This window comes from Labeo rohita, chromosome 10, assembly GCF_022985175.1.
Source record: "Labeo rohita strain BAU-BD-2019 chromosome 10, IGBB_LRoh.1.0, whole genome shotgun sequence".
NCBI classification, from domain to species: domain Eukaryota; kingdom Metazoa; phylum Chordata; class Actinopteri; order Cypriniformes; family Cyprinidae; genus Labeo; species Labeo rohita.
In genome coordinates, this window is record NC_066878.1 from 26,459,732 (window position 1) to 26,479,936 (window position 20,205).

At 40.2% G+C, this 20,205-nt stretch overlaps 2 protein-coding genes across 4 annotated transcripts in view; both read left to right on the forward strand.

The window, feature by feature from the left end:
• apc (APC regulator of WNT signaling pathway) overlaps positions 1-6,787 on the forward strand; it is a 49,573-nt gene extending 42,786 nt beyond the window's left edge. For all 3 annotated transcript variants that reach the window (XM_051120669.1, XM_051120671.1, XM_051120672.1), the window contains one exon: positions 50-6,787. In XM_051120669.1, coding sequence (XP_050976626.1) covers positions 50-6,398 — 6,349 coding nt within the window. In that variant the 3' untranslated portion in view covers positions 6,399-6,787. The remainder of the gene's footprint in view (positions 1-49) is intronic.
• A 4,221-nt stretch (positions 6,788-11,008) lies between these two features.
• On the forward strand, positions 11,009-13,769 carry LOC127171607 (C3a anaphylatoxin chemotactic receptor-like). The gene is made up of 2 exons (XM_051120358.1): positions 11,009-11,044; positions 11,235-13,769. Exon 2 carries the CDS (start codon positions 11,274-11,276, stop codon positions 12,285-12,287), a length of 1,014 nt encoding a protein of 337 aa, XP_050976315.1. The 5' UTR covers positions 11,009-11,044; positions 11,235-11,273; the 3' UTR covers positions 12,288-13,769.
• The last annotated feature ends 6,436 nt before the right edge of the window (positions 13,770-20,205 follow it).

A 20,205-nucleotide genomic window follows, 5' to 3' on the forward strand; every position in this document is an offset into this window, starting at 1 on the left:
TAAGATGTCCACATGGGAGCAAACCTTTTCCTTGTTTTGTTTATTTCAGGCAAATATTAAGGGAAAACAGCTGTCTTCAGACTCTTCTTCAGCACCTTAAATCACACAGTCTGACGATAGTGAGCAACGCCTGCGGGACACTTTGGAACCTCTCTGCTCGGAACGCAAAAGATCAAGAGGCGTTATGGGATATGGGTGCCGTCAGCATGCTGAAGAACCTCATTCACTCCAAGCACAAGATGATAGCTATGGGAAGCGCCGCTGCTTTGAGAAACCTCATGGCGAATCGGCCTGCCAAGTATAAGGATGCCAACATAATGTCTCCCGGATCCAGTCTGCCATCCCTGCATGTAAGAAAACAGAAAGCACTAATTGAAGAACTGGATGCACAGCATCTCTCTGAAACATTTGATAACATTGACAACCTGAGCCCGAAAGCCTCCCATAGGGCCAAGCCAAGACATAAGCATAATGTCTACGGCGATTACGATGGTGTCTGTCGATCAGATGGCTATAACCCCAATGGAGTCAGTGTTCGATCACCTTATATGAACACCCCAGTGCTCTCAAGCCCATCCTCTCGAGACAACAGAGGAAATGGGGAAAGTGTCAGAGCCGAGAGGGACAGAAGTCTAGATCGAGAGAGAAGGGGTTTCCATTCCGACGCTGAGGCTCCCAAGCGAATGGTGCAGATTCCCACAACTGCGGCTCAGATTGCGGTAGTTATGGAGGAAGTGCAGAGCATGCACTTAAGCATGGATGATCGAACCGCAGGATCCACCCCAGACCCTCACGCTGTGCAAGACGACATGATCCGACGGCAAACTGCAGTTCATGGTCACCAAAATATGTACAGCTATAGCAAAACTGACCCTTCCGGTCGACCGTGCCCAATGCCCAAACTGGAGTACAGAGCTTCTAATGACAGCCTGAATAGTGTCAACAGCACCGATGGCTATGGAAAGAGAGGTCAGATGAAGCCTTCAGTGGATTCCTATTCAGAAGATGATGAAGGCAAATGCTGTGTCTACAGAAAATATCCTGCAGACCTTGCGCATAAGATCCACAATGCGAATCACATGGAAGATGACAATGGAGATCTGGACACGCCTATTAACTACAGTTTGAAGTATTCTGATGAACAGCTCAACTCTGGTCGGCAAAGCCCAAGCCAGAATGAAAGGTGGGCAAGGCCCAAGCTCCTTGATGATGAAATGAAACGGCCAGATCAGAAACCACAGAGATCGCAAAGCCCAGGATACCCCATGTACACCGAAGCCAGCAGTGAAGGAGAAGATAAGCTAAAAAAGTACCAGCCCAGGTTTGTTCAACAGGACCTGCCTGGATTTAGAGCGAGGGGCTCAAATGAACAAATTAACAGTGGGTCGAGTCATGGACTTAACAAAAAGATCTCTCAAACTATCTGCGCTGTTGATGACTATGCCGACGACAAACCGACAAACTACAGCGAGCGCTATTCAGAGGAAGAGCAGCTTGATGAGCAAACTCCGAACTACGGCATGAAATACAATGAGGACCACCATGTAGAACAGCCTATTGATTACAGTTTGAAGTACTCTGATGCTTCCTCCAAGAAGGCCATGTTTAGTCATTCGAAGCCGTCTTCGACCCAAGGTTCTGTCAAAGACCATTTAAGCCAAGATAGTTCTTCCTCTGTGGCGTCTTTAAAGAACCAGGGTAGGCAAAAGCAGCTCCATCCTTCATCTGCTCAAAACAGAGCAGGACCAACAAGAGCAGTTCAGAAGAACCCGGCATGCAAGGCTCCCACAATAAATCAGGAAACATTACAGACGTATTGTGTGGAGGACACTCCCATTTGTTTCTCACGTGGTAGCTCTTTATCATCATTGTCCTCAGAGGAGGATGAAATGGAGAGCTGCAAGCGCAACGTCAACTCGGCCAATAACTACCCAACTCTACCTATATCAGAAAAAGAATCCACTAGTAATATTGCATCTGACCAACGGACAAATGAGAGCCAATCATCAGGCCATTATGTTCGCATTAAGCCTCCACGACATCACTTAGGACATGGAGATGCTTCCAGGCATCACAAAACGGTGGAATTTTCATCAGGTGCTAAATCACCATCCAAAAGTGGTGCCCAGACACCCAAAAGTCCCCCTGAACATTATGTCCAAGAGACTCCTCTCATGTTCAGCAGATGCACGTCTGTCAGCTCCCTTGACAGTTTTGAGAGTCATTCCATTGCAAGTTCTGTGCAGAGCGAGCCATGTAGTGGGATGGTAAGTGGTATTATCAGTCCGAGTGATCTGCCCGATAGCCCTGGACAAACAATGCCACCAAGTCGCAGCAAGACACCACCACCTCCACCACCACGATCCACGTCAGTAAAACAAAAAGTTACCATGCCGCCCCATTCTGAAAAACGTGATTTGGCTCCAAGGCATGCAGTCGTAAGTGCTGCTGTACAGAAAGTGCAGGTTTTACCAGATAATGATACTCTTTTACATTTTGCCACAGAAAGCACTCCAGATGGCTTCTCTTGTGCTTCGAGTCTTAGCGCACTAAGTTTAGATGAACCCTATATTCAGAAAGATGTTGAGCTGAAGATCATGCCTCCAGTTCATGAAGATGACCACAGTAATGAAGCAGAGCTTGAGAACGAAGACATTCAAGAACCCAAGGTTCAAGAGAAACCATCATCGACAGCTGAGCCTGGAAAAGACATCTTGGATGACTCGGATGATGATGACGACATAGAGATTCTAGAGGCTTGCATTAACTCAGCAATGCCAACGAAATCATCAAGAAAACCGAAAAAGCAATCGCCCTCAAGCACCTCTAGAATACCTCCACCTGTGGCTCGCAAACCAAGTCAGCTTCCTGTTTATAAATTGTTGCCACCACAAAACAGAGGACAACAGCAAAAGCACGTTGCCCTAACACACTGTGAGGACATGCCCCGGGTGTACTGTGTTGAGGGAACGCCCGTCAACTTTTCCACAGCAACGTCTCTCAGTGACCTCACGATTGATTCACCCCCAAATGAGTTGGCGGGTATTGAAGGTTCAGCTCCCCATCCAGAAGCATCTGGTCAAAGACGAGACACTCTGCCAGAGGGGAAAAGTGCAGAAGCTAAAGATACAGGTTTATCACCTCCCATGCAGTCTGCCCTGGCTGAGAACGAAGGGGATGATATTCTTGCGGAGTGTATTAATTCGGCAATGCCCAAAGGAAAAATTCACAAGCCATTCAGAGTGCAAAAGATGCCTGAACAGGCTCAGCATCCCTCCACCGCCACTGGCAACCTAGTTCAGCAAGACTTGGAAAAGAAAAAGCCAACTTCTCCTGTAAAACCCATGCCACAAAGCAGTGAGTATAGAGCAAGGATGCTTAAACGGCCAGAGGCTCCTAGTAGCTTGTCAGAAACAGCATCATATCCAGATAAAAACAAAGAAACTGAAAAGCAAGAGCCCAAAGTAGTCATAAGAGAGTTTGCTGATAAGGCTCCTAATGCCGAGGTGAGAACACGTCCTGGGTTTGCCTTTGATTCTCCGCATCATTACACACCAATTGAGGGCACACCTTATTGCTTCTCTCGCAATGATTCACTGAGTTCGCTTGACTTTGAGGATGATGATCTTGACTTGTCTAAAGAAAAAGCTGAGCTAAGAAAAGATAAAGAGCAGAGAAAAGTTCCCCCTTTGAAGTGCAATGTAGAGCAGTCAGTAAACACCAACAGAGTAGCAGCATTTCAGGCGGCTCCGACAAAACCCCTTCAAAAACAAGGAGGGTTTCAACAAGCACCCAAAGAAAATACAGTTGCAGTGTGCGATGAGAAGCAGAAGTTTTCTATTGAAGACACTCCAGTCTGTTTCTCAAGAAATTCATCACTTAGCTCATTAAGCGACATTGACCAAGAAAACAACAATAAAGATTGCTCACACAAAGATGATGCAACTCAGATGGAAGTGCCCAGGCCACAAGCCTCTGGTTATGCTCCAAAGGCCTTTCACGTTGAGGACACCCCTGTGTGCTTCTCTAGAAATAGCTCCCTTAGCTCTCTCAGTATTGATTCTGAAGATGACCTTCTCCAGGAATGCATCAGTTCTGCAATGCCAAAGAAAAAGAAACAGGCACCAAGAAGTAAGACTGAGGAACCAGGGGCCAAGGAAGAAAAGAGCGTGTTGGCTGATGGTATTTTAGCAGAGGAGCCGGATCTTATATTAGATCTCACAGACACGCATAGCCCTATTTCAGAGCAAGCCTTATCACCAGACTCTGAATCTTTTGATTGGAAAGCCATTCAAGAGGGTGCCAATTCTATAGTCAGCAGTCTACATCAGGCTGCAGCGAGCCTCTCCAGACAAGGTTCCTCTGATTCAGACTCCATTTTGTCTCTCAAATCGGGCATTTCCATTGGATCACCTTTCCACCTCCCTTTAAATCAGGAGGACAATAAGCCTGCAACAAACAAAGGACCAAGAATACTAAAACCTGGTGAGAAAAGCACTTTAGAGTCCAAAAAGAAAGAGGAAGAAACCAAGAGCCTGAAAGGAGGAAAGAAAGTGTATAAAAGTCTAATCACAGGAAAGCCCCGACCCAGTCTTGAAAGCATGTCCTCTCAGCACAAACAAGCTCAAGCTCCTGTGATCTCCAGAGGGAGGACAATGATTCATGTTCCTGGTGTGAGGAGCAGCTCTCCTAGCACCAGTCCGGTACCCAAAAAGCCCCCTCCACGTGGCCAAATATCAAAACCACCATCCCAAGCACCTGGTCCTGGAAACTCTCCAAGAACCATGAAAATGCCAGCAGGTTCTGAACCTAGTCCTGCTAGGGACCCAGCATCATCTCAAGGAGGGTCAAGTAAAACTTCCTCTCGATCTGGGTCTAGAGACTCCACACCTTCTAGACCAGTTCAGCAATCTCTAACAAGGCCCATGCAGTCCCCTGGTCGTGCCTCAGTTTCACCAGGTAGGAATGGCTTGAGCCCATCCAACAAATTATCTCAGCTGCCTCGCACTGCCTCCCCCAGTGCTGCCTCAACAAAATCTTCAGGATCGGGGCGAATGGCTTATACTTCACCAGGGCGGCAACTGGGCCAGCAAACGCCAACAAAGCAGAGTGGTTTGCCAAGAAGTACAAGTGGAATTCCTAGAAGTGAGTCTGCCTCAAAAAGTCTAAACCAGTGCGGAGCCTCAGGCTCTTCAAAGAAGGCCGAGTTGTCTAGAATGTCGTCCACCAAATCCAGTGGGAGCGAGTCCGACCGGTCCGAGAAGCCTGGACTTGTTCGCCAATCAACATTTATCAAAGAAGCCCCTAGTCCAACACTAAAAAGGAAATTAGAGGAGTCTGCATCTTTCGAGTCCTTGTCTCCTTCGTCTCCAAGCCAGTCACAGACTCCAGTATCTAGTCCATCCTTACCTGATATGTCACTTAGTCTACCCTACCAGGGAAGCGGTTGGAGAAAGTCCCCTCATGGTCAGAACTCTTCAGAGAATGGTGATGGCAAGTCACTCCGGAGGCATGACATCTCCCGATCCCATTCAGAAAGCCCTTCCAGGCTCCCAATCAACAGGACGGGGACATGGAAAAGGGAGCACAGCAAACATTCATCATCTCTCCCAAGAGTAGGCACTTGGAAAAGAACCGGAAGCAGCTCTTCAATTCTCTCTGCTTCGTCGGAGTCCAGTGAAAAGGGACGAAGCGAGGATGAACGGCAACCCACTCCAAAATCGGGGGGTTTGGAACGCAAAGGAACATGGAGGAAAATAAAAGAGAGTGAAAGCTCATACGCACCTTCTATGACATTAGACTTACCAGATCCCAATGGTGATGCTGCTCATTCAATGGGTGCTGCTATGTCCAAGACAGAAGACGTCTGGGTGAGAATCGAAGACTGTCCCATAAACAATCCAAGGTCTAGTAAATCACCCACAGCAAACACGCCTCCCGTTATTGACAGTCAGTCAAGCAAAGGGCTACCTTGTGACAGGGACTCAAGCGAATCACACTCGAAACAGCCACTCGCAAGTGAGAATGCAGCTGTGGGCCACCTGGGTTCAGAAACAAATCTGAATTTACTCAGGAGTAGCGAATCCCTTGATAAGAAAGTTGCCGATATCAAGCCCGCACCAAGTAACCCAAACACTGGCACAGAGGTACATGAATTTCCAGTTGCTGAACGCACACCATTTAGCTCGACTAACTCCAGCAAACACAGCTCCCCTAGTGGTGCTGTGGCTGCTAGGGTAAGTCCTTTTAATTACACACCAAGCCCCAGAAAGAGTAGTGCCGACAACACAACTCCAAGACCATCCCAGATCCCGACGCCTATCACAAGCAATGCAAAAAAGAGAGACACTAAAGGAGATACGACTGAAAGTGGGTCTTACATTGTCACTTCTGTCTAAGTTTTAACTTACTCATAAACACTTATTACAGACTCTGGCCTTGTTTATAATTTGTTTTGTGTTTTCGTGGAGAAACCTCTGTGGAGGCCACTTTCTTAGAACTTCTTCTTGTCACACCCTGTGTTAAGAAACTTATTCTCGCCGGTTGATTGCTGTTTAAGCTAATGTTGGTTTCAAATCCAGAGAAGCAGCAGTAGGGAGGGTGAACATATTTGACAATTTGTACTGTACAGATTTGATTATGTATATATTTAATTTAACCACACATCAGGATCCTGTATTTACCTTGAATTGAGAAGAATATGGTGGACTGTTTGGGATGCTGTTAAATTTCTGGTGGAATTCAATACTAATGCATTTAATTTTTTTTTTTTTTTTTTTTTTTTTTTTTTTAGAACAAACTGTAAACCTGTATTAATTCAAATGTTAAACTCATTCTTACTGTTGCATATTGTATGTTACATAATGGATTTTCTCCTTGCATGAACCGATTCAGTGGTATAGTATTTCCTATAAAGATAAACATTTCTGTGGACATATGACCTGTACTGATAGCTGTAGTGTAACATTTTACACTTTTGTGCGTGCGCTTTCGACAGCAAGAAATAACCCTCGAAACTGTTGAACGATGTTGACGGTTGATATAGATTATATAAAAAAAAACATAGTTCCATTGCTCTGCTGTTTGTGTATAGTTGTTGCCAGATGAGGCGGGTGCTTTTCAATGAAACAATAGTCTTGGATGGACTGAAATAATGTTTGAAAATTAAATTATTCCTGTAGGTTTTGGTGTTGGTACCTTTTTAAAAGCTCATTTGCTTCCCCTTTTATTTAGTACTTAAGCACATAATTAGATTCCACTGTTTTGCCAAAACCATGGTGTAAATAATCACATTTTATTTGCGTTTTTTAATTTTTATTTTTCTCATGCAATAAAGTGGGCAAATCAATGTTTACAAAATATTTCCAATAAAAAAATATTAAATTACACAGCTTGAATCTTTTTTGTGACTGTGTCCTGATTGTTAAATATGGACCTTTTAAGCATCTGTTAATTTGGGGAAAAAAAAAGTTTTTAATTATTAGGGGTTCAAGTGCATAGCGCCGAAATTTGGAGGGATGGTAGTACTCACGCCGCCTACAACATGACCGAGGCTCGCCCGAATCGGCCTGACGGAGGCGTTACAGTGATCAAAAGTACAAAATCGCTAATAACTCCTAAACCATCAGTCGCAGGCTCAAGTGTCGTTGGAATCCTGAAATTTTCAGGTATTTCGCATTTTTTTGAAAAACCCTCTTTTGCAAACTAGTCCTAGGTTTTTCGCCCGACTGGAACCAAACCAGTGCAGAAAGATTCTCTAGAGATTGAATATCAATAATTATCAAAAAAAAAAAAGTTTAACTTTCGACTCACCATCACAAATGGGCGCCAAAACGTTCAAAAAGGGCAGGGCCACTTTTAGTAAAATGTAGGGCTGTTCGATATCCGCGCTCAAAACTGTGGACAATATAAGGCCGTTCTAGCGTAAAATAACTTCTGAATCGTTTTTGAACATGTAAAACATAAACATGTTGAACATAAAATGATCTATGCAAAAACATTTTCGTGGAAACGAATCAGGCTTCTAATTACTATTTGCGAGCCTGGCTGCATCCTCAAACTAAAAAGGAAAGGGACTTGTGGCCAAGTATGGTGACCCATACTCAGAATTTGTGCTCTGTATTCTCAGTCTCACCTCAGTCGTGGAATTAAGGGTGGAGAGAGTGCTGGAAAAATTCACTCCACCACCTACACTCCCTGCCAGACCTGAGACTTGAACCCGCGACTGCCTCCTAATGAGCTCAGTGCCGACTCTTTTCATTCAGTTTATTTTCGTGAATTGATGTTTAGCAACATTTGATGACAGCAGCCTATCGTTTGAGAGGCGCCCATAGATAAGCTTTGTTGAATTGAAAACGGCTATGAGTAGGAAGTTGACTCTCCTTGACGGGATCGATTTCAACCTTCGGAATTGACTCTCGATTCCCAACACCTCGGAATCAGTTCTTTTTGGAATCAACTCCCAGTCCTAGTAAAATGCCTATAACTTCTGAACGGAATGAGATATCTCTGCCAAACTCAGAATACTTCTGTAAGAACTCAATCTGAGGTCACAGGAAAAAATTGTGGAGCATGGTCACTTGGTGACACTATAAGAGGGAAAAAAACAAAAATGACTATAACTGCGCAACCATTTGTCCTATCAACATGAAAATTGGTGTGCATGGTGTTGGTCCAAAGTGCCACATGTGTCTACAAGGACATTTGAGTATCTCAAAAAACATGGCCACCATTGGCTGACAAATTTTGAACGCACTTCTTAGACAAGGTTAATGGAGGCCAATCATAATGAAACTTGGTGGGCCTGTTCAGCTCACGGCCCCAAAACTCTGGGAGAAATTGGAAAGAAATCAGCCAGTGGGGGATGATATTGCATTTTCAAGGGCGTAAATGATTATATGTTGCACTGTTTTTTGCACACACACAAAGGAAAGGATATGACATGTGGCCAAGTACGGTGACCCACAGAATTTGTGCTCTGCATTTAACCCATCCAAGTGCACACACACAGTAGTGAGTAGTGAACAAACACACACCCGGAGCAGTGGGCAGCCATATTGCTATCGCTGCAGCACCCGGGGAGCAGTTCCTTCAATCCCTGCTGGACATTGGACTCGAACCCGCAACCTTTCAGTTGCAAGCCCAACTCCCTAACCATTAGGCTACGGCTGCCCACAATATTTGTATCATACGATAGAACTCCTCATTCCAGACAACTTTGCCTCTAGAACCACTGCTATAAATTAAATAGTTTGTTGATTGAGAAGATGTAAAAAATAAAATACTTTTGCGAACTAGTACTAGGTTTTTTCATTCAATTTGGAACAACAAAACACTCCAGTACAATTCTCTGGACTCTCCAGTTTAAAAGTTATCAATGAAAGGTTGAAGTTTACCCTTTGGGAAGCTATAACGGGGTCATTTAGAAAAGGGGCATGTCCAAATTTACTCAGAAAGCCTAAAGGAAAACTCAAAACTTCACAAAACCTGAGAGCACATGCGACAGGTGATTCTAAACAAGCACACACTTGGCACTAACATTTATAAACATTAAAAAACAAAATTTCTACGGTAAATTAACTGGATTTGCCAAAAAATGCTTTTTTAAATAATTTATTTAGGTGGTTACAGGCTTGCTAAATAATGTCTTTTTTTCATATGTGCCTTAAAACGCTTGAACCCTGGTAATCGCTAATATTTATTCGTTTTGTATCCAGTTTTTTTTGTTAAGCAAAAACAAAACAACAAAAAAAACAAAAAAAGCAATCTCTATAAAGTGAAATTGAAAATTGGGGGGCTGGCTTCTTTTCCCAGAAAAAAGAGAAAAAAGACTCTTATCTAAATTGAGTTAAAGAATTCTAAACTCCTGGGCCATTTTGTGTAAACCAATTACTCATCCAGTTTGGTAAGGCAGATAAACATCAAAATTCATTCATGATTCACATGTTGTCAGCTCTCAGGAATGTGGTACTCTCCAACAGTCACGTAATCAGCTATAATTTTGTAAATGCACATAGACACGTTATGATGTTACTGCCATATATAGTACATTTAATACATACACTACCTTTCAAAAGTTTGGGGTCAGTACATTTTTTTTTTCTTTTTTTTTTTTTTAAGAAATTTATACTTTTATTCACCAAGGATGTATTAAGTTAATAATTAAAAGTTTATTAAAAGTTAATAATAAATAATTTACATTGTTATAAAAGATTTATATTTTGAATAAACACTGTACTTTTTAAACTTGTTATTCATGAAAGAATCCTGAAAAAAAAAAAATCACAGGTTCCAAAAAATATTTGGCAACACAACTGTTGATATTATCCAACACTGATCATTCTAATAATAAATCTGCATATTAGAATGATTTCTGAAGGATCATGTGACACTTAAGACTGGAGTAACAGCTGATAAAAATTCAGATTTTCATCACAAGAATAAATTCTATTTTAAAGTATGTTAAAATAAAAAACATTATTTTATATTGTAAAAACATTTTGCAATATTACTGTTTTTTTTCTATATTTTTAATCAAATAAATGCAGCCTTGATGAGCATAAGAGACTTCTTTAAAGACTATTACAAGTCTTACTGACCCCAAACGTTTGAACGGTAGTGTATAGGACCCATTTTATTTGAGGGCTGTCTGGTGGTGACGGCCTTCTTCACAGCAATGATAAGCAGGCAAATAAGCACTGGTCATTGTGCTTTCACCAAGTTACCAAGAATATTCAAAACTTCTTTGTGCTGCTTCTGTTGTGGCTTTGTTTCAACACTTTTTAAACAGGAAACAATGCGAGAGACCGCATTATCAATTTTTTTTTTCAGAACTCAGTCAGTTTGTGCTACAAGAACAGCATTCTAGGTGGAATACTGAAAGTATTTTTCCTTTTCTTGAAAAGGAAACTTATCCATGCAGTTACCCTAAGAGTTCTTTGTAGTGGTTTCATCAAATCAGTAGGACTTCCTTCATTTCCTGTGGATCCGCCTTAAAGTGGTAAGCGGTGCAAGTATCGTTAGTAAGTACAGAGCAGCTGGTGAGGTGAGTACAAGTATTTTAAGACATTTATGTCTGATCCGTAAATCTCGAGAGTGATTAAAAAATTATAGGAACATTTAAGTGACTGCTTAGTACATAAAATGTAAATAATGTTTAGTTATATTGAGTGTTGCTTGTTAATTCCTTATTTGGATATGAAATGTTTAACACTGATAATATTTGGTATTTGCAGGATAAACAGAGCACTTTGGACAGCAGCACCTCGAGCAAAATGAACCAGACTTTAACAGACGATTACTACAATGAATCCTTAAGTGGATATGATTATCTGGAGGATTATGAAAATCACTTTTTAGAGGTGAAAAAGTCTTTGCAGACACTTTCTCTGGCCATTTACTGCCTGACGTTTCTCCTCGGAGTTCCCGGAAACATGTTTGTTGTGTACATCGCTGGAATGAAGATGAAGAGGACGGTTAACACAATATGGTTTCTCAATCTAGCGACCGCCGACCTCCTGTGCTGCCTTTCCATACCGTTCAGCGTGGCAAATATTCTCCTTGACCATCACTGGCCGTATGGATCCGTCATGTGCAAGATTCTCCCCTCTGTTATAATCATCAACATGTTTGCCAGCGTTTTCACCTTGAACTTCATTAGTCTGGATCGGTTTACTCAGGTGATCACACCAGTCTGGGCTCAGAATCATCGCAATTTGTTGCTTGCACGACTGTCTTGCGTAGCGGCTTGGCTTCTGGCTTTGGTGCTCAGTTTGCCCTTTATGATATTAAGACAAACCTTTGAGGACTGCAACATCACGCTTTGCACATTTCATGCTGGTGAAGAAACTGATTTTACAACATCTGGAAGGTTAAGCATTATCAGATTTGTGTTTGGCTTTTTGGTTCCTCTCATATGCATCACAACATGCTATGGATTCATCGCACGCAAGTTAGGCAGGAGTCAATTTCGATCTGGACGAGCGTTTCGCATCATGTTGGCTGTAATCGTGGCCTTTTTTCTGTGTTGGGTTCCGTATCACATAGTGGATTTGATAATATTGTACGGAGAGGAATCAAGTTCCTCTGTGGCAAGGGCAGTGGATCCATTGGCCATCTCTTTGGCGTACATCAACAGCTGTCTGAACCCCATTCTGTATGTTTTCATGGGACAGGATTTTAAAAGCAAGGTTAAACTTTCTCTAAGACGTGTTTTTGAAAGAGCTTTCTCTGAGGAGGGAACACAAGCATCACGATCCACACAGTCACAACAAATGCACTCAATGTAGTGAAGATATCAACTCATTTATTCAGAGTTTAGGTCATTTACCAATGCACTTTCAAACAAGACTTGTTCCATTTGCTTTAATATTTTGTTAGCCATTGCAATTAGTCTGACTTTCTTTGACTTACTTTCATTCTCAGAGTGATTTTCTAGACCAAAAAGTCCTTGACAAAAATATTTATATTTTAAACTAAAACTTAAGATATGCAAAACAGCTTACTTTAGCACTTTCCAATAGGAAGTGTCTATTCTGGTTTCTTCTTTGTCATCTAAAAAAATCTGCTCTAAAACTTCTGCAATAAAACATACAGGGGTTGGACAGTGAAACTGAAACACCTGGGTTTAGACCACAATTAGTATGCCGTTTGGCCTCCTTTTGCAGCCAATACAGCATTATTTCATCTTGGGAATGACAAATACAAGTCCTGCACAGTAGCCAGAAAGAATTTTGAGCCATTCCTTTCGCAGAACAGTGGCCAGGTCGCTATGTGATGTTGGTGTATGAAAACATTTCCTGACTCGCTCCTCCAAAACACCCCAAAGTGGCTCAATAATATTCAGATCTGGTGACTGTGCAGGCCATGGGAGATGTTTAACTTTACTTTCATGTTCATCAAATCACTCTTGTCACCAGTCTTGCTGTGTGTATTGGTGCATTATCATCCTAATACACGGCACCACCTTCAGGGTACAATGTTTGAGCTATTGGGTGCACAAAGTCAACCTTCACACTCTGCTCTTATTGGTGGAATGTGCGATCAGTAAAGACTGGCCACCAGGCTGCATAAATATAGCCATGAAACCTCCAACACTATATTGGCCAGTGTTTCAGTTTCATTGTCCAACCCCTGTAGATATGATATTGTTTTGTTGATTTATTCCTATTAAGCAATGCTCAATTTTTGGTGCATTGTTTTTATGCATTTTTTAATGTAAAATTAACAGGGTTTATAATCACAACCTTCATAAATACATTCCTGCATTGATTTACATACTGAATGGCTATTTCTTACATCTATTCACATGCATGTATTAAACAAATGCTTTTATCCAAAGCAATTTACATTGCATTAAAGCTATGTTTTTCAATTCCCTGAATCGAACCTATAAGACAGTTTTTGTTAACTAGTTCATGACAAAGCAATTTCTTGTATACCGAAAGTTCAAAAGCAGCTTGTAGTCTGTAATACTGATGCTATTTTTAGACAGGCGCTGCAAGTTTTGAGGAAGCCATGAATTGTGTGTCTTTTGTTGGGATGTGGTCTACAGGCTAAATACTTACCATGATTAAAAGTGCATGTACATGAATATTGTCTTGAATGCAAAGGTCTGTATAAACAGTAGACTTCATATTCTGCTAAGAATAGTGGCTAATGCTGTGCAATTATCATGTATGTATGTAACATCAATTGTTTCTCTTTACTGTTCATGCTCATTAAACATTCAAAATGACTTTTAATTTGGACAAAAAGTTGATTCAGTATTATATTTAGGCTTTATGGAATACTTGATTTTGATTAGACCGTGGTGTCATTCTTTGGCCAAATATTTAACAAGGCCAAACTGTAGGCTGTAACTGATCGTTGTCAAGTCAAGTCAAGTCACCTTTATTTATATACCGCCTTTAACAATACAGAATTGTGACAAGGCGGCTGTACAGTATTAAATAGGAAACAGTACATCAAGGCAAACCAAAGGCAACATTAAACACTCACATTATAGGTAAAGGTAGTTAATCAAAAACAATAAAATAAAATGCAATATTGTGTTAAGAGAAAGTGTCCCCAACTAAGCAAGCCAGAGGCGACAGCGGCAAGGAACCAAAACTCCATCGGTGACAAATGGAGAAAAAAACCTTGGGAGAAACCAGGCTCAGTCGGGGGGCCAGTTCTCCTCTGGCCAAAGTTCCCGTGGTCTTGTGCCGACAGCCGTCTAGGTGATGTGGTCTTTAATGTGGATCCGTCTCTGGGGCTCATCTAGTTGATGTGGACTCCGCTGACATTCAGGGCTGTAGAGGTCGTCTCTAGGTGCTGATCCACCGTCTGGGCTGGGTTCGGACTGGATCCGGGGGACTGCAGTGACCATCTGATCTGGATACGGACTGGATCTGGTGGTTAATGTGACCTCGGAATAAGAGAGAAACAGACTAATATTAGCGTAGATGCCATTCTTCTGACGATGCACCGAGTACATCGGGTGTTATGGGAAGTGTTCCCGGTTCCGGTTGACCTAATTAGTGCAGCCTAACAATCCTTTAACGGATTTGAATTATAAGAATGTGGATTTGTTATGTGTAAGCAAGGTTAAAGAGATGGGTCTTTAATCTAGATTTAAACTGACAGAGTGTGTCTGCGTCCCGAACATTGTAGGGTAGAGTGTTCCAGAGTTTGGGTGCTAAATAAGAAAAAGATCTGCCGCCCGCGGTTGATTTTGATATTCTAGGTATTATCAAGTTGCCAGAGTTTTGAGAACGCAGCGGACGTGAGGGACTATAATGCGATAAGAGCTCACTCAGGTACTGGGGAGCTAAACCATTCAGGGCTTTATAAGTAATTAGCAAGATTTTAAAATCTATACGATGTTTAATAGGGAGCCAGTGCAGTGTAGACAGAACCGGGCTAATATGATCATACTTTTTGGTTCTAGTAAGAACTCTAGCTGCTGCATTTTGGACCAGCTGGAGTTTGTTTATTAAGCGAGCAGAACAACCACCCAATAAAGCATTACAATAATCTAACCGTGAGGTCATAAACGCATGAATTAATGTTTCAGCATTTGACATTGATAGCATAGGTCGTAGTTTAGATATATTTTTGAGATGGAAAAATGCAGTTTTGCAAATACTAGAGATGTGGTTTTCAAAGGAAAGATTACCATCAAATAGCACACCTAGGTTCCTAACTGATGACGAAGAATTGACAGAACAGCCATCAAGTATTAGACAGTGTTTTAGGTTATTACACGCTGAGGTTTTAGGCCCAATAACTAACACCTCTGTTTTTTCAGAATTTAGCAGTAAGAAATTACTTGTCATCCAATTTTTTAACTCAACTACACAATCCATTAGTTTTTCAAATTGGTACGTTTCGCCAGGCCGCGAAGAAATATAGAGCTGGGTATCATCAGCATAGCAGTGAAAGCTAACACCATATTTCCTGATGATATCACCCAAGGGTAACATGTAAAGCGTAAAGAGTAACGGCCCTAGTACTGAGCCTTGTGGTACTCCATACTGCACTTGAGATCGATATGATACCTCATCATTTACTGCCACGAATTGATGGCGGTCAGATAGATACGATTTGAACCATGCCAATGCACTACCACTAATGCCAACATAATTCTCAAGTCTATTCAAGAGAATGTTGTGGTCGACAGTATCAAACGCAGCACTAAGATCCAGTAGCACTAACAGAGAGATACAACCACGATCGGATGATAAGAGTAGATCATTTGTAACTCTAATAAGAGCAGTCTCAGTACTATGGTACGGTCTAAAACCTGACTGAAAATCCTCACAGATATCATATTTCTGTAGGAAGGAAGATAACTGTGAGGATACAACCTTTTCTAATATCTTTGACAGAAATGGGAGATTCGAGATAGGTCTGTAATTAGTTAATTCGTTGGGGTCAAGTTGTGGTTTTTTAATTAGAGGCTTAATAGCAGCCAGTTTGAAGGTTTTGGGGACATATCCTAATGACAGTGATGAATTAATAATATTTAGCAGAGGATCTATGAGATCTGGAAGCATCTCTTTTAGTAGCCTAGATGGAATAGGGTCTAGCATACAAGTTGTTGGTTTAGATGATTTAACAAGTTTATACAATTCTTCCTGACCTATAGTAGAGAATGAGTTGAATTGTTCCCCAGGAGATCTATAGCGCACTATCTGATGCAACACTGTAATTGACGGCTGCATAGTGACAATTTTGTCTCTAATTGTATCGATCTTAGAAGTAAAGTAGTTCATAAAGTCATTACTGCTATGCTGATGGGCATAGTCAGTGCCTGTTGGTTCTTTATTTTTTGTTAACTTAGCCACTGTATTGAATAAATACCTAGGGTTATGTTTGTTTTCTTCTAAAAGAGTCGAAAAGTAGTCAGATCTGGCCGATTTTAACGCTTTTCTGTACGATAGGGTACATTCCCGCCAAGCAGTACGAAAAACCTCTAATTTTGTTTTCCTCCAGCTGCGCTCCATTTTCCGGGCTGCTCTCTTTAGGGCGCGAGTGTGCTCGTTATACCACGGGGTCGGACTATTTTCCTTAATCTTCCTTAGGCGCAGAGGAGCGACCGTATCTAGAGTCCTGGAAAAGAGAGAGTCAATAGTTTCTGTTACTTCATCAAGTTTTTCTGAGCTATTGGACATGCTGAAGAATTCAGATAAGTCAGGAAGATTACTTAGAAAGCAATCTTTTGTAGTAGAAGTGATGGTTCTACCATACTTGTAATAAGGAGTTGAATTTACAGTTTTAGTTATCTGAAGTATACACGAGACTAGATAATGATCAGAGATATCATCACTTTGCTGCAGAATCTCAACGGCATTGACATCAATTCCATGTGACAGTATTAAGTCTAGAGTATGATTTCGACAATGAGTGGGACCTGACACGTGTTGTCTAACTCCAATAGTTGTCTCAGTCAAATGTTTTATTTTCCTATATATATCCTTTCAAATGTCACTCATATCACTTCACACTCTCTCTTCTCACATAATACAACTATTTAAACTATTTAATCAGTATTTCGTGTCATTTCATTTTGTTAGTTTATTTGCAAGTAGCTTTGGTCCCGGTTACCCTTTTGGTATTTGTGACCCTGGACGACAAAACCATTCTTATGTTGCACGGGTATATTTGTAGCAATAGCCAAAAATACATTGGATGGGTCAAAATTATCAATTTTTATTTTATGCCAAAAATCATTAGGATATTAAGTAAAGATCATGTTCCATGAAGATATTTTGTAAATTTCCTACTGTAAATATATCAAAACTTAATTTTGATTAGTAATATGCATTGCTATGAACTTCATTAGGACAACTTTAAAGGCGATTTTCTCAATATTTTGATTTTCTGGCACCATCAGATTCCAGATTTTCAAATAGTTGTATCCAAATATTGTCCTTTCCTAACAGACCATACATCAGTGGAAAGCTTATTTATTCAGCTTTCAGATGATGTATATATCTCAGTTAACACTTGTTGACTGGTTTTGTGGTCCAGGGTCACATTTATTTTGTGAAAATGACAGATTGACTTTATATTGTCTCTCATTTCTTCAAATAAAAGGCCTACTTTCACTTGAATGTCTGTTGCACTAATAGTTTTCTCTACAGTCAAGTGAAGTAGGCTATAAACTGAGCTTAAATATGTTAATTACAAAAATTCAAACAAAAATTCAAAATTATGGTTATTGTAACGAAACCATGGTTAATTTGTTGTTTTCACGGTTTAACTACAATAACCATGGTTTGTTGGTTTTACTTGTAGTCCCTGCTGAAAACAAAACAATAGACACCATCACAAAATTTGTAATGGTTTTACTGGTTGTAATGTGACTTGTATTGGTTTAAGCATTAAGTTTTTTAATGCTAATTTAAGGCTATTTTCCTATAGCCTTTCAAATGTCACTCATATCACTTCACACTCTCTCTTCTCACATAATACAACTTTTTAAACCCAAATCAGTATTTCATGTCGTTTCATTTTATTAGTTTATTTGCAAGTAGCTTTGGTCCCGGTTACCCTTATGGTCTTTATTTCGTGAAAATGACAGATTGACTTTATATTGTCTCTCATTTCTTCAAATAAAAGGCCTACTTTCAGTTCAATGTCTGTTGTACTAATAGTAGTAGTTTTCTTTACAGTCAAGTGAAGTAGGCTATAAACTGAGCTTAAATATGTTAATTACAAAAATTAACCATGGTTTCATTACAGTAAAAGTTTATTAATCATGTTTTTTTTGGCATACTGATAGCCACAAATGCCATGGTTAAATTATGGTTATTGTAGCGAAACCATGATTAATTTGAGGTTTTCACAGTTTAACTATGGTTTGTTGGTTTTACTTGTAGTCCCTGCTGAAAACAAAACAATAGACACCATCACAAAATTTGTAATGGTTTTACTGGTTATAATGTGACTTGTTTTGGTTTAAATGGAAATTGTAATGGACCCTGGTCTCTACTAGTAATTCACCTTCTATTGGTGGCTTGTTAAAACCAATGCAAAACACACAACAGAAAACCATTTAAAAGTTGGTCAAAAGTTGATGGTTTGTAATGGTATTTGTAGTGGAAACCATTGGAATTTTCTGTGGTGGTTCTATTGTTTTTTTTTCAGCAGGGTAAAACCATGGTTAATTTTCGTAAGGGGCAACCTGTGCTATTCTCGATTTTTTTTCTTCCAATTTAACAGTAGGTACCCTATGTCAACTATAGTTGTTAGCAGGGCTCTCAAGTTTTGGAAAAAGTTTGGAGTGAGATTACTATTAGGGGAGGAGCCTCTCAAATATCTGCAGCAGCGGCCCCTCGGCGCCACGCAATTCTCTCAAGTTTTTGATAGAAATTCAATTTTATTTATATTTCAAGACTGACCAGCACAAATTAGAAATTATCACAGCTGGTAAATCTGATAAAAGTCAAATTCATACAAAATTTAAAAAAAAAAATGTTTTATATATTTAAAAAATATAAATTTATCAAAAATAAAAAGAAAGTTGGCCCCAAACGAGCCAAATTAACAGCAGTGCTCAATGTACATACTGTACACATACAGTAGGATTGCAGAACCTGCCCTGAGCATGCAGCCTATGTCAAGCTGTGTGTGTGTCTGTGTGTGTGTGTGTGAGAGAGAGAGAGAGAGAGAGAGAGGCCTACACATTTCCACTTATGAATGACATTTTGTATTGCAAGTGTTTTTTGCACATTTTGATGCCTTGATGACAGTGGTAGGGGCTCGAACTTAACTACACTAACTAGTAATGGAATGATGTAATTTAATAACAAAATAAAATCTGTTACAGTTACTGAGAAATAATGTACAGTTAAATTACAGTTGCTTAAGAAAATGTTAACGATCCACACACACAGATTTGATTTCCAAAATTGCATTGACTGGTCTAAAATATGAGACACTAATGTTTCAGGAGTTTAGAACACAGAACAGGACACATGCTTATTTGATAACTGAATTTTAGAAAAGTAATCAAAAAGTAATCAAATGTAATCAAATGTAATCAGTTACATTACTTTTAAAGCACTTAAAATAGTTATGCTACTTATTACATTTTAAATAGGGTAACTTGTTATCTGTAACCCATTACATTTCCAAAATAACCTTCCCAACAATGTTGGTACATTTGTATTTTTGAAATATATAAAACTGTTTATTTTATAAATTTGTCTGTCTTTTATCAGATTTGCCCAGGGTGTAATTTGTGAAAAAAAAAAGGGGGGATTGCTTTTGAAAACTTTTTTTCTCTCTCCATAGGCGGAGTTTGAACCAACTCCAGTAAAGCTATAGCCCAACTAAGAAACCTAATGTTAGTGTAATCTGTTAACAATGCACATTATATACCGTTTTTTTAGGCAAGTACCAGATAATGAGTGCCATGTCGTGAAATGTTTTAATACGACGAAAACTGTCTAACGTGATCACAATTTAATAAAAACATTGTAAGTTAGGCCTATTAATTGGAATGATTTAATTTCAAACAACGAATAAATTATATAGAGAAAGGAGCAAAGAACACAGTACCAACAAAGCTTTTTGAAACTCCGAATCAGTAAAACACTGCGTCGCAAAATGATTTGAAAGCGCTCCAGTCGGATCGCGAATCATTCGATTCAGAACGGGACTTCAAAGCGCCTATCACGAATCATTTGATTTAGATCGGAACTTAGGAGCGGGTTC